Below are 13,315 nucleotides of genomic sequence, written 5' to 3' on the forward strand. Positions count from 1 at the left end.
GAAAATGGTGGTTTCGCTTTAAAAATAGCATGTGAAAAGGAGTACCTAATGGGATTCAGGTGTAGTATTTTCACCGATTCATGGCACCCTGGAAGAATACAACTTTGGAAATTTGTAATAAACAAGTTCCACATTGCAGTGTCCCAGTTTCAGACCTGCAGTGGTCACTGTTGGATTAAGCCAGGCCAAACTTAAAAGCTGTTCCAGCTGTAGAACTCATCTTTGAGCTGAAGTTTGCCTGACTTTCTTAGATCTCTTCCCTTCCCCTTTTCTCCTTTTCCCTCTGTGCTGCTTGTTTTGGCCCAGAATTAGAATTGTTAAAATGTTGCCTAAAAGCTGTTCTGTGGATACATCTTGAGCACTTGGTGTTCTCCAATGGAGTTTGTACTGAGGGCCTGCTGAGGTTTGCCAGGTTTGAAGTACCCACAAAAGCGATCTTTTACACGCAGGTACTCCAGTGAGTATACAAATGGAGAGGGCTGTTGATGGGCTGACCTGCTCTTAAAGCATTAGCTGTTAAAGCCTCTGGACTACATTCTGATTTTGAAAATAGGCTGGAAGAATCTTAAGTTGCACACTGGTGTTGAATTGGAATTGTTCCGGTGTGATTTGAATGGAAAACACCATTGAAATAAAAGGGAAAACAAAACCCTTTGCTGTAGAGCATCTGTTCTGTGTGCAACCAAGCTGTCCACTGTGGTACCCAAAGGAACGCCTGTTGCATTGGGCAGCTTTTGCAGTACACTGCCAGGAAGGACATGAGGAGGAGACAGATCCTCAGCTACTGTAATTCCAGTGCAGTCACTTTACGCTGAAATAACAGCAGAAGATCTCTGTGACGTTTTTAAATGACAGATATTTTTAATATGTTTTACATTTGTTTATTTTAGATGGGTTTTAAGTTTTTTGTTTACAGGATAGTTCTAACAAAGGGAGGTTATCCTGGCTAGGGGAGAAATTCCAGCTTGCCACAGACAGGACTTGAACCTTTGGATTGTAGTGATTGTGCAGATAGTAACTGTATGTGTTAAAGAAAAAAGCAAAGGTGGTTGGAGATGTAAATACTTAAGATTTCAGAATGCAGCTCTGTTATGTACTTCACTGTGTCCTGGGCTAGCAGCACAGCGTTTAGAAACAGAATCAGATTTGAAGTCCTGATGCTTTGGTTGCTTGTAAAGGCTTTCATCTTCTGACACTCTCATGTGTATGTGCTTGTGGTACAGGAGCTATTGGGAGAAGAGTGCCATGCAATTGCCGTTTTGTTTAATGTCAGCTTCCTTTGCATCATGGTTACTGGTTTATTCTGTCAACTGCAACAATCCCCTTAATTAGAAGAAAAAAAACCAATGATGTTTTTATACTACAGCTACTATTCATACTTAACTATCCTTTTTCTCTTAGCCTTTTTTACTTGGCAGCAAACTAAGAACAGACTCAAATTGTAGGTACACAGAATAAGACATCCCCTGACCCCCAGAGCTTTCACTCTGGGTAGACTAGTTGGACAGGAGTGGAAGACAGGGTAGATGGAAGTAAAAGAGACACAGACATTCTAATTGCACATCTTTGGATTTTGTTTTTCATGTAGGCTTTTGTGCACTGGGGCTGTTTTGGGAAGAAGCCAAAGAGATACAAAGGGCTGGGTGGGTTGGGGTGGTGTGGAAAAACTGAAGCGAATGGCTGGCTGGTTTTGGAAAGAGCGTTCAGAGGAATGTGATAAGCCTCTTGGCAGCCTTGCTTGAATGTGGTCATTGCCTGAATTAAGTTGGCTGACCTGCTGGTTTCAGTTCCGGCTTTGCTCTCCTAGTCTGCCTCTTCCCCGAAGGCCTCACGGGATGTCTCGTGGTTTCTTGTCCTTCTGGAGACAGAGGGGCCTCCCCTACCTTGTTTGTTGTCTTTGGTGTTTGATAGCAGTGCAGTTCACCAGGCTTGCTATTCTTACGTTCAGGCTGCAATAACAATGTGATGTTATTTATTTTCTAGCCATCAAGGCCTGTACCTGTGGCAAATTACCCTCATTCACCTGTTCCAGGAAACCCCACGCCACCTATGACTCCAGGGAGCAATATTCCTCCATACCTGTCACCTAACCAGGATGTCAAACCACCATTCCCACCTGACATTAAACCAAATATCAATGCTTTACCACCACCTCCAAGTGAGTAGCAACCAGAATGCCCCACAGTTGTTTATTGTCCCTCTGTTCTCTGCCACGTACCTTTCAGAGCCTGGGAGCTACCTGTGATGGCTGCTCTGGGAGATTGTGAGGTTGTGACCAGTGGTGAGCACAGTGCAGGCTCACTAGAGGCAGTGGGCAGGAAAGAAAAGATTGGTATCCCCTCCTAAAACAGAGTATCAGAAAAGTTCTTCCAGGGTAAACTTGTAAGGATTTTACTTCTGAAGTAATCCTTTGACATGCTTCCTGAGGATAAAACACATGATTTTGGGTTGCGTTATGTGTGCTTGTTAGGCTTGTTTGCGGTATGAACTTCCATACCTGTGGTCTGTTTTGTTCAAGGGCAAAGCCATTCATTGAACATCACCGCAGAATAGCATAAAATGTGAATATTTATAGTGGTGTCTCTATTGTGATCCATACAGGCTTCTTAAGAATATTCAGTAGTATGCCAAAAATTGATATATGTCCCTTTCAAAATGGCTCAGCATCACAGCTACATTTGGCTGAGAACGGGGTAGGAATAACAAGATATCTCTGACTGTGTACTAGCACAAGATGTTTGAGATTTTGAAGTGACTGATGAACAACCAGAGATATCGTTTACTAGGGAACTGGGAGAACCTATATGTTTTATGTAAAATAACTGCTGCTGCGTTAGCACTTTGCAACTGGTGTTTGGAGTTCAGGATAGCTGAAAAGTGGAGGAAGGTGGCCTGCAGTGTTGCTTGGGCAAGAACACAGCATATAAAGACATTTGGGCTTTATAGACCAGCTGTAAGGTACCACAAAGGCTCCTGTTACAGGGTCGGATAGTAACTGAATACCAGTGTCTTCGGTCATTGGGTAGTGTCAGCTGTTGAAACTGTTGGAACTAACTGGGTAATGTTGGTCCCAGTTCAAAGTGGGGAAAATAAGCAGTTTGCCATAATTAAAAGATTTGTTGTCAGACTTCTGCCAACAGAGTAAGCCTGGACACAGAACCTGTGCAGTAATAAACCCCAGGAATTCTTACCATGCCTGGTTTCTCTTTGTGGCCGGAATGCTAAGGTCCTGATGTTAAGTATGGGAGAACAGAAGACTTTGGTTTGCCATCTCTATCAGTTTGAGCCCTGTCACTTGTATCAGATGTAGTTACTTGTGATGTTATTTTTTGTGTGTATGAACCTGCTAAGTTAGACCCAGTAGGAGATCACTGTGCCATTTGTTACTGTTCTGTATAAATGTACACGTTGTTATTGCACTGCAGATGCTAAAGGGAAAGTTCACGCTTTCTCTCCCTCTTCGATCCCAGCCAACCACAACGATGAGCTGCGTCTGACGTTTCCCGTGAGAGATGGTGTTGTACTGGAGCCCTTCCGGCTGGAACACAACCTGGCAGTCAGTAACCATGTCTTTCACTTACGACCAACTGTTCATCAGACGCTGATGTGGAGGTAAGCTCAGCCTTGCTGCGAGCAAGTCTCGCACCCGGTGATGGAGGAATGGCAGGCCCAATGAACTTCATTGAGGTGTGCCATGATTTTACCTTTAAAAATTGTGGCCTCGATAGGAAAAATGCCCTTTAAACTCACAGATACTCTCACCTGTCCAGAGACAACACATTCTAAAAATGCTTCCTGATCTGTGTTGCATGTCCTTGCTGATAGCACGGGGTATGCAGTGTCTGAAAAAAAACACTGCAACTGTTACATCCTTCTCTGGGTGGAACTGGTGTGGGACGTGCATGACCTACACTGGTACAAATTTCCATTTGGGAGACTCTGAAGTCCTAGGTGCTTTGTGGCATATGAAATGTTAGTTGCAGGAGTAACTACGCAGGGCTGTTACAGTTCATGCTTACATTAAATGGTGCAGAGTGTCTGGTAATGAAAAATAACACACTGATGAAGGACCTGATTTAGAGGTTTAGTAAATCGTTTGGAAAGCCAAGGGCTTAGATCCTCCAGACTTTGGAAACTAACTTTCTGAATTCTCCCTCTCCTATGACTCCGCAAGTAAGGGCAGAGGTCAGAAATACTAGAGCATAGCTTTCTGCATATAAAGGCTTCTGGTTTTCACTTGCAGTGGGTACTGCTTTCCAGAATGTAAGAATAGTTTTCCCAGGTGGTACTTTGCTCCAATTCACATGGATCTGCATAAGTGATTCCAGGTTAGGTCCTGATTCCACTGTGCTCACAGAAGGATTTTAGATCAAATGACAGACAGACAGACAGAGCCTTCTTTCTTTTTTTTTTAAAAAAATTTGTATATTTTCAAATACCATGGAGTAATTTTGTCTCCTTGTTCTGTTTTTCTCAGAAAGTATCTCATTCTTTGTCCTGGCTGCTGATTATATTGTTTCAGCCTGTCTGTGTGCAACTGGTTAGTTACTCAAGATCGTGTATGGAGGTTGTTTCACAGGTGTAGCAGCTGAGATGGTAAAACACAGCATCTTAAGCACATCTTCCATTACGCCTGCATCACAGTTTCTTCCCAAGCCTGGACCACATCCCCCTTGGCCTTAACGTCATTGATAACTTGTAGCTTCAGCTTTTTACCCTGTGAGGATCTTCTTCCCCTTAACTGGAATCCACCTAAGACTTCTGTTTTCATGGTGCGGGGGGCATGAGGTGGGCAGAGAGATGGGCTCAGTTCCCCGCCCCAGGGACAGGCTCTGGCTCTAAAGCTGAGGCTTGATGTGGGATGCAGGAACCCTGGCGGCCACGGTGCCCCCCTACCCTGAGGTAGCCTGGGGGCTGGGAGGGAGGGAGATTGCAGGCAGACCACATCCAATAATTAACACCTAACTTTGAGGTCAGTTATTGCTTACTTGCATTTCATTATCGTGGAGTACTCGCAGCAGAGGGAATTTTGGCAGTTATTTGCTGGTTCTTATTAATAAGTAATCACTACTGGGGATTGTGCTGGCTCATTCAGTAGATTTATAGTGCTGCACTGAGGCATGAGGCTGTTTCTTAATATCTGTTCATTCTTTCTTCCTCAGCTCACCAAACACATAGCCTTTATTTAAACTTATTTTAATGAAGACTCATAGGTAAACTGTGCTCAGGTCTGCTGTTTTGAAAAGCTCGTTAATAGTGGGGAGAATGGATGGTCCTGTAATGAAGTCATTTCACATTTAACTCAGGGCTGGATGGACTCCAGAAAAATGAATTAGACACATGTGTGGATGGATTTTGGTTTTATAGTGAATGGTGGAATCGAGCCAATTCTGAATATTTGTCTGCCAGTTAAAATATTCGGCAAAACCTCTCACGTGTACACACATAATGAATAGCAATGCAACTATTTTTCTCCCCGCTGGGAACTTTTCATGGTTATGAGAAGGAGAAAGGTTTGAAGGCAGGGAAAATGTCTCCTTGAAGCTGGTTCAGTCTTAGCACTGCTCAGTTATTAACAGTGTCCCGCGGTGGAGGCACTGCGTGCTAAGAACAAGGGTCTCCTGAACTCTGTCACTGCTCTGTGACGTTCAGGAGTCCTCAGGAACACGCTCCACCTGCTTGGGGTTTATAGCAGAGGTACCAAGCCTTGCTTCCCTCCAGGTCTGGGTGACTGCGGTGTGTTCTCACGAGGTGAGAATCTCCAGTGGGTCTTGCAGACAAAGCTTTCAAAAAAATTGTTAATAGAATACTGAAAAAAAGCCTGGAAAGACTTCATATAGATGGATTATGTTGAAAGGTCAGGTAACTTCTATTCTATACCTTCCTTTTTTAAAAAAAAACCAAACATGTTTTTATCCACGCTAAACCTTGATATTTTGAAATCGAGAAAAGACAATGTTAAGTCAGAGTTGAAATCTCTGGTTTTGGATAAGGAAAATGGCAATTTACGTGATGATCTCCTGAATGAGCTGTTCCTTACAGATTTTACAAAGATATGTTCCTTCAGGCGAGGTGAAGGAATGAGCACCTAGATTTTCAGGCACGAAAGGTAAACATTCAGCCGTCTTTTGCTGCCCTGGACAGCAGAATCCTGACATTGAAGTTCAGTTCAATCATGTTCTTTTAAATTTCTCCTTCAAATTACTCATTCTTAACACAAGGTTAACATCCATGTATGAGACTGAAGTCATAGTCTCTACCCACTTAATTTGTGATTAACTTAATCTCAGCCTCTTCTTTTTTTGGAGGTGTTATAAAACTAATTTTTGAGGAGCTAAATAGTGTGTGGAAGTTATTATTGGAGAGGCAGGAGGAATTCTTGCTCTGAAAGGAGGTCTAAATTGGGTAATTTAATCCACAGCTGTGTTAATTTAGCATCACAGAAACACAGGGGGTGAGATACAGGGTCATTGTATCTTAGTTGATTTACCTGTTCCAAGGTGGGATTAGCTGTACTTTTACTTTGCCTGACAAGCTTTTGTTCAAATGCTTTCTTAAATGCTCTGAAGTGGTGAAGAATCCAAAGTCTTCCAGCACAACCCACAGCAGCGAGTCACATTCTTGTTCTTAACTCTTAACACACAGGAAGGACCTACCTGAAGTTAACGTTCTACTTTCTGCAGGGTCATTCCATGGTCTAGTTCCGCAAAGTGGTTTGACATGTTCCCTTGGGAAAGTCATTTATAAGCGTAAAATATTAACAACTTTGTGGCATGCTTGCATCATTAATTCATCATAACTTGCTTCTGTTAAGGGCTTTTATGAAGAAAGTATGTTATATCCTTTACTGGCAGTAATTCTAGAAAAATAATCTGATTGATAAAGAAAAAGCGTCACTAGCATCAAAACAACCTCCCTCTGCAATGTGAAAGCAAAGTTAAAGGAAGATTTATTGCTTGTTGTACAGGTCTGACTTGGAATTACAGTTCAAGTGCTATCACCATGAAGACAGACAAATGAACACAAACTGGCCAGCTTCAGTCCAGGTCAGCGTTAATGCAACCCCGCTTACCATCGAGCGTGGCGACAACAAGACATCTCATAAACCTCTGCACCTAAAGCACGTCTGCCAGCCAGGGAGAAACACGATTCAAATTACAGTCACAGCATGTTGTTGTGTAAGTACACTGAGCTCACGGCTGCAGCTGCTGATGCTGAGTTTGCTATTTAGTACAGTTCGCAAATGTTGCCTTAGCTGAAAGAGCCTTACTCCATTTTTCTCCGTGCATTTTTCTGGTAAGGTGCTTGCTTGGTGATGTTGACAGAGTCAGAATGCTAATACAGAAATTTTTGCTGCTAAATTATTGCAGAATGTAGTGGTGTCCTTCCGAGGCCTCTCAAAAGGCTTGATTTCTAAGGAGGAAGGGAGGTGGATCTCCTACCTGTTCAGCGGGTGCCTATGTAACAAGGCGGCTGCAGTGTATTAATGTACAAGTAGGTTATTGTGATGCAGACTGTTGCCCAGTACTAATTTTACTTACTTAGGGAATTAAAGTATGTTTGGTTTGACAGGAGAATGTTAACACCATAGTCGGTGGTGGTGGTGGTGATTTTCCAAATAGCTTTTCAGATAAAAATTCGTATTCCGTGATGCAGTCTAGACCATGCAACTTTCCCCTTTCTCCTTTTCCATGGTTTAGTTACTCTTGTGGACAAGTACTGCAGGCACTGTGTTTTTAATGCAGACTGTTAGACACACAGAGTCTGAGCTTTTGACTGTTCTGTTGTCACTGACAATAAAACAAGCTGCTACCTCTCCCAAGGTCGCGGTGTGAGGCACTTTGACAAGAAGCCGTCCACCCATTTTGCTTTACCTCACACTGATGTTTCTCTGCATAATGTCATTTATCTGGTGACTAAGAGCCTGGGCAGCATCCTGTGAATCCACAACGAGCTCTGTATTGGGGAGGATTCAGCTGGTTCCAGACACATCAGTAGCAAATCGTTTTTGCAACTTCCAGCGTAGTCTGAGGGCAGGCAGGTAGGCTAGACTGTGTCAAAGAATCCAGGGTTTTAAAAATAAGCCCTGATGTCAGAGAAGAATATGTCAGGCCTATGTATTCTGACTATTAAGGAGGGAGAAAATGCAGAAAATCTTTGCCGCTTTAAAGCCCTTGTATACGTGATGCTCCTGGAGCACGCAGCACTGTGCTGCGCAGAGTGCAGAATATCCCTAAGGGAGCGCATGTGCGCAGCAGAGCAGAACCGGCCTTTGTATGTCCGCGTCGGGCTCTGAGGGAAGCCTTGTGTCCGAGGGAAGCATGCAGCTCTGCTCAGCAGTGTATTTACCCCGCGTGGTTGGTTCTCTTGGTAACAAAATGTGTTTTCTTTCAGTCACACTTGTTCGTGTTGCAGTTAGTACACCGGCCATCAGTTCGCTCTGTACTTCAAGGTCTACTAAAGAAACGTCTCCTCCCAGCAGAACATTGTATCACTAAGAGTGAGTTTTCGTTGTATGGGTGATGACTTTCCAGAATGCCTGTGTTCCCTTGTGATAAGCTGTTCCTGCACAAGATTTACTTGCTTATTGAAAACCTTAAGCTGTACTTGTCAGGAATTTCAAGAACGTCATGTGCATAGATTACATTCTCTGTATGCTCAAGTGTGAGGGCTATTTGGGTAGGGGTAACAGAGTACCACGGACACAAGCTTAGTTGCCAGCGAAGACTCTCCCATTCCAGGAGAATCTCTCTGGCTTTTCCCCCCATATTTGTTTGTGACTTACCTAAAAGCCGTGTGCAGAAAGATCGTTCTTTATTTAGGGCTGCTTTAAGTGCTTATATGGCACTTATTGGGTTGAGGGTATAGTTGATACGCCTGTGTGTGATGGTTTGGCCATTCACGAGAATGTTCTAAATTACACAGAATACACCTGTGTGGATAAATTGTCCATTAAATTGGCCCTTACAGGTTGAAGTGTTGGTCTCTCAGATTTCTGTGTTTTCTCACACATACGTATACCTTCTTCCTCAACAGTAAAGAGGAACTTCAGCAGTGTAGCAGCTTCCTCTGGCAACGCGACACTAAATGGGGAAGATGGAGTAGAGCAAACTGCTATTAAAGTGTCTCTGAAGTGTCCGATCACATTCCGGCGGATTCAGCTCCCAGCAAGGGGTCACGACTGCAAGCATGTACAAGTGAGTAGATGCCAGTGGCCGGGCAGTGTTCCCTCAGCTATGTGTTGTTACAGCACCTTCAGCTTGGTTATTGCATGAAAGCAGCTCATGAAATGGGCTTTCTTTTTGTCTCTTAATGTAGTTAAATATATGTATGTTTAATGTAGAGGAAAAAAGCAAGCTAATTTGGTTTAGTTTTCAGTGCTAGTAAGTTTGTTGGTTTTTTTGTGGCAGTTTTACTTTTGTCCAGCTGATTCAGTCAATACAGCATTTTCCTTTGATTTCCTTTCTTTTTTTTTTTCTTTCTAGTGCTTTGATCTGGAATCTTACTTGCAACTGAACTGTGAAAGAGGAACCTGGAGGTGTCCAGTATGCAAGTAAGTGCAACCGTGGTACATGAAATGCAGTTGTGTGCAATTTGACCAAATTCAGATCATATTTAAGGTCATGGAGGGGAGAAAATGGAAGTGCTAGGAAATTCAGCGTAAAGTCCAGTGAGAATTCTTGCAGTGTTTCATAAATTGAGGGAACACTCTGGATTATTAGGAATTTAAAACCAGATAACAAACCTCATAATATGCAAGGTGTCACTTCCAGGCTGTCAGTGTGTGCAGTTCAAAAGAAGCTCAAGTATTTACATGGATAAGGCGGATACCCACATAAATGAATGAACTTGGAGTCTGTCTTCCCCTAAATTATGAAGTGCAAGCGACTACCAGACAACAACATGTCATGGCAAAAGAATGGATAGTCTGTTCTAGAGTTATTTTTATATAATATCAATGTTGTAACACCCGAGTTACTGAACTTGAAATATGTAGATACCAAAGTGTTCAGCATCCAGCTGCATGTTAAGTAAGGATGCCAAATAACTGTCTCAGGTACTGTGCTTTGAGTCACATAGATACGCAGTTAATGGCAGTGTTCAAGGAGAGGGGTAATTTTGGAGACTGCAACATTTCCCAGTAATTAGGTAGGAAATGAAGTTGGATCCTCCAAGGTCAAAGTGAACATCAAGCGCAAATCAAAGTGAGAGCAGAAAGCAGGAAGGATTCTAGTCCAGAATAAGGCTGATTTTAAAAAAGGTGAAAGATTTCCAAGGAGCAGAAGTTTGGAGTGACTGCTTAAAGGAAAAGAGGGGTACTTTCAACCTTATGTTTTGGCCAGAGAGCTAGCATACTGCAGAAGAAATGGAACAAACAGCTTTGAAGTGCTTACAGGCTGCCCATTCTTATGTTTAACTGGGCAGAAAGAATCACAGAACATCTGCAGGCTAGTTCAGTGTTTGTAACCTACTGTGCTGAGTCCACAGGGTTATGAGTTTGTTCCAGCCTCAGCTGAGGAGCCAGGGCTCTTTAGCTCGAGCAGCTGTAGCAGCTTGTACTTTATCTCTGCAAGTCTCCAGTTCAATCCCTCTGCGCCAGCCAACGTTCAGTATAAACAGCAGCAGAGAGGGTCCATTCTCTCTGCTTCTGTGGACACTGCAGGCTTGAGATGAGCTTGTTTCGAAGACTGTCCACAATTGATACTTATCCAAAAGTGCAGGTGCTTTCTCTGAACTACCTGAATCTCTTCTGTCTTCTAACTTCAGTTAAAAATGCCACAAGAATTGGATGTCTTACTTCTTCTTACTTCTTAATGGATGTATTTATACATCCAGGCCAAAATTTTTGTCCTGTTTGTCCGAATATGAGCACCTGCATTCAGATCTTAGAGCCTACATAACTAAATAATTTCCATTTTTGTTTTGGCCCGTGCCCATCTGTGCTGATACTAAGTTAAATAGCTGTAATACATAGTTACTTTGAAGCCATATTACTGTGTAGCTCAAAAAACCAAAAGATCCAATTTGAAAATAAAATAGTGCTAGCGCTAGTTGATAGTCACAGGAGAGATCTGCTATGTTTGAAAAGCCTTTAAATTCACAACAAATTTAAATTCACTTTGATTTTCATTTCATTTGAATTTTTAAATTCACTAGAAAAATGATTTAAAGCATGTGAACAGCTTGTGGACACACCCAAGTAGATGTGTCCTTATCTCATCTGTTTGGTGTAGAATACTATTATCCTGGTAATGCAAATGTAGAACTAAAACTGTTTGCCCCAACATCACTCCTAAATGATATGTTACAAATAGTAAGTTGCTGGATCCCAGTCTGCTGATTTCATCACTAACCTGTCCTTCTTCCATCCTTCTTTCACCTGTATGTAGCGATACTCTAACCTAATGTTTGGGGTTTTTTTCCTTTCTAGTAAAACTGCTCTGCTGGAGGGCTTGGAGGTTGACCAGTATATGTGGGGTATTCTGAACGCTATACAAAAGTAAGTGAATTTACTCATTTCTGATATCCAGGACTAAGCAACTAGGAGATTTGTTGATGAGTACTGAGCTAGTCGTGCCAAAGTAGCTCTTACTGATTGAACGTGAATATTCTGTTCCGTGGCTCCTTGGTGGAGCTCGTGATACAGTGGATCAGTTACCATCTAATCAGTGGATCTTGTTTGGGTCCTCTCTTGATGGCAGCCTCACCAGTGGAGCTGAGGGAGGAGTGAGAATGGAGGATTAAGTGCTCTCTCGTATTTACAAGTAGTCCCTCTGGTTCGCTTGTGGCAGACCACATAGATATGTTTGGATTTCATTGTGCGGATAAACACAGAAATGTTCTCTCACAGTTGCCTTTTTGAAAAGTTGCTTCTGGCACACTCACTTGAGGAGTGAAAGATCTTGAGGTTCTGTTATACTAGATCATTTCAGAACATTTGCTACCATGCAGATTCTTACAGAAACTTCAGCAGAATTGATTAAAAAAAATAATAATCAATTAATGCGCTAAAATTTTCATGTAATTTTACAGCTCAGAGTTCGAAGAAGTTACCATTGATCCAACTTGCAGTTGGAGGCCGGTCCCTATAAAGTCAGATATTCACATCAAAGATGACCCAGATGGCATTCCCTCAAAAAGGTTTAAGACCATGAGCCCAAGCCAGATGATCATGCCAAATGTGATGGAGATGATTGCAGCTTTGGGTCCTGGCCCATCACCTTACCCGTCTCTACCCCCTCCTCCAGGAGGCAACAACTCCACCGAATACGGTAACCAAGGTTAGTGTTACAGCTTTGTGCGCCCGGGGGCTCGGTCTAGAAGTCGGTGGTTCAGTCAGTTTTGTGGTTGGGGTATGTCAGTGCCTCTCCTCAGCGAGATGCGCAAGGTAAGCGAATTACTTTGCTGCAATTCTGAAATTCTGTGTCCGTCTTTTCATTTAAGATTCATCTGTTTAGAGGAAAATATATTTCAGTAAGGAAATCGGTGCTTGTCATGTTTATTGCCACACAGCCCTCCCTGAATCAACAAACATTGTATGTTACCTTATAGGTTCATGGCCTGACAGAATATACATCTTTCTTCATTTTTTCTGTCCATTTTCCTTCTGTTGCACTCTCATTCAAGTGAAGGCTGCTAGTGCTACAGAAGTTACAAAGTGGAGAACCTGACCCATTAACCCTGCTACTTCGGCCACCAGGTTTAACTTGTGGCCAGGTGGGAGCCATTTGGTAGGCCACCCAGAAAGTGGATGACTTTTAAAGAGCGTTTAACTGCTTCGCAAACACCTTTACATTAGAAAATTACTTTTGAGCTCCTTTCCCCATGTGCTGCCAGATTGAGAAACCAGGAACTAAACACAGGCAGTGGAGGTACGTTTTCGAATGACTGGTATGTTGTGAATAACTCAATTATAGTGACAATTCTGAAAATATGAAACCGAAGACTGTTTCTTTTGCAAGGAATATGATATGATTCAGTTCAGCTCTGGGAAAAGACCAACTGTTCACACCGTCAGAATCCCCAAATTGATTACAAGGTGATATATGTGCTTTTTGCAGGCGTTTGAAGAAAAACATAGATTGCATACAAAATATGGTTAATTTGCTGCAATGACTGCAAAACTGGTGACAGATGATAAAACTTTTTAGGTTTTCAAACAGTTGAATGATGACTATAACAAAGCCAAGAACACTGAATCACAATTTTTTTACTTGTTTAGTAGGAGTGAAGTGCAATCAGAGCATGAGAACAGAGCCATCTATCCTTCGTCATCTTTCTAGCTCACAGTCCGGAACGCACAGGGTAGTCACGT

General features: G+C 42.5%; 1 protein-coding gene across 11 annotated transcripts in view; it reads left to right on the forward strand.

Annotated features, from left to right (window-relative positions):
• The window catches only part of ZMIZ1 (zinc finger MIZ-type containing 1), a 359,397-nt gene that overhangs the window by 329,711 nt on the left and 16,371 nt on the right, over positions 1-13,315 (forward strand). For 9 of the 11 annotated variants that reach the window (XM_080400881.1, XM_080400877.1, XM_080400885.1 and 6 more), the window contains 8 exons: positions 1,984-2,158; positions 3,426-3,612; positions 6,968-7,178; positions 8,395-8,500; positions 9,037-9,197; positions 9,486-9,553; positions 11,432-11,500; positions 12,034-12,281. In XM_080400881.1, the coding sequence (XP_080257007.1) occupies positions 1,984-2,158; positions 3,426-3,612; positions 6,968-7,178; positions 8,395-8,500; positions 9,037-9,197; positions 9,486-9,553; positions 11,432-11,500; positions 12,034-12,281 (1,225 nt within the window). The remainder of the gene's footprint in view (positions 1-1,983; positions 2,159-3,425; positions 3,613-6,967; positions 7,179-8,394; positions 8,501-9,036; positions 9,198-9,485; positions 9,554-11,431; positions 11,501-12,033; positions 12,282-13,315) is intronic. The other 2 variants (XM_080400884.1, XM_080400879.1) reach the window with 1 other exon arrangement.

Source organism: Falco punctatus (genome assembly GCF_963210335.1).
Source record: "Falco punctatus genome assembly, chromosome: 9".
Taxonomy (NCBI): Eukaryota; Metazoa; Chordata; class Aves; order Falconiformes; family Falconidae; genus Falco; species Falco punctatus.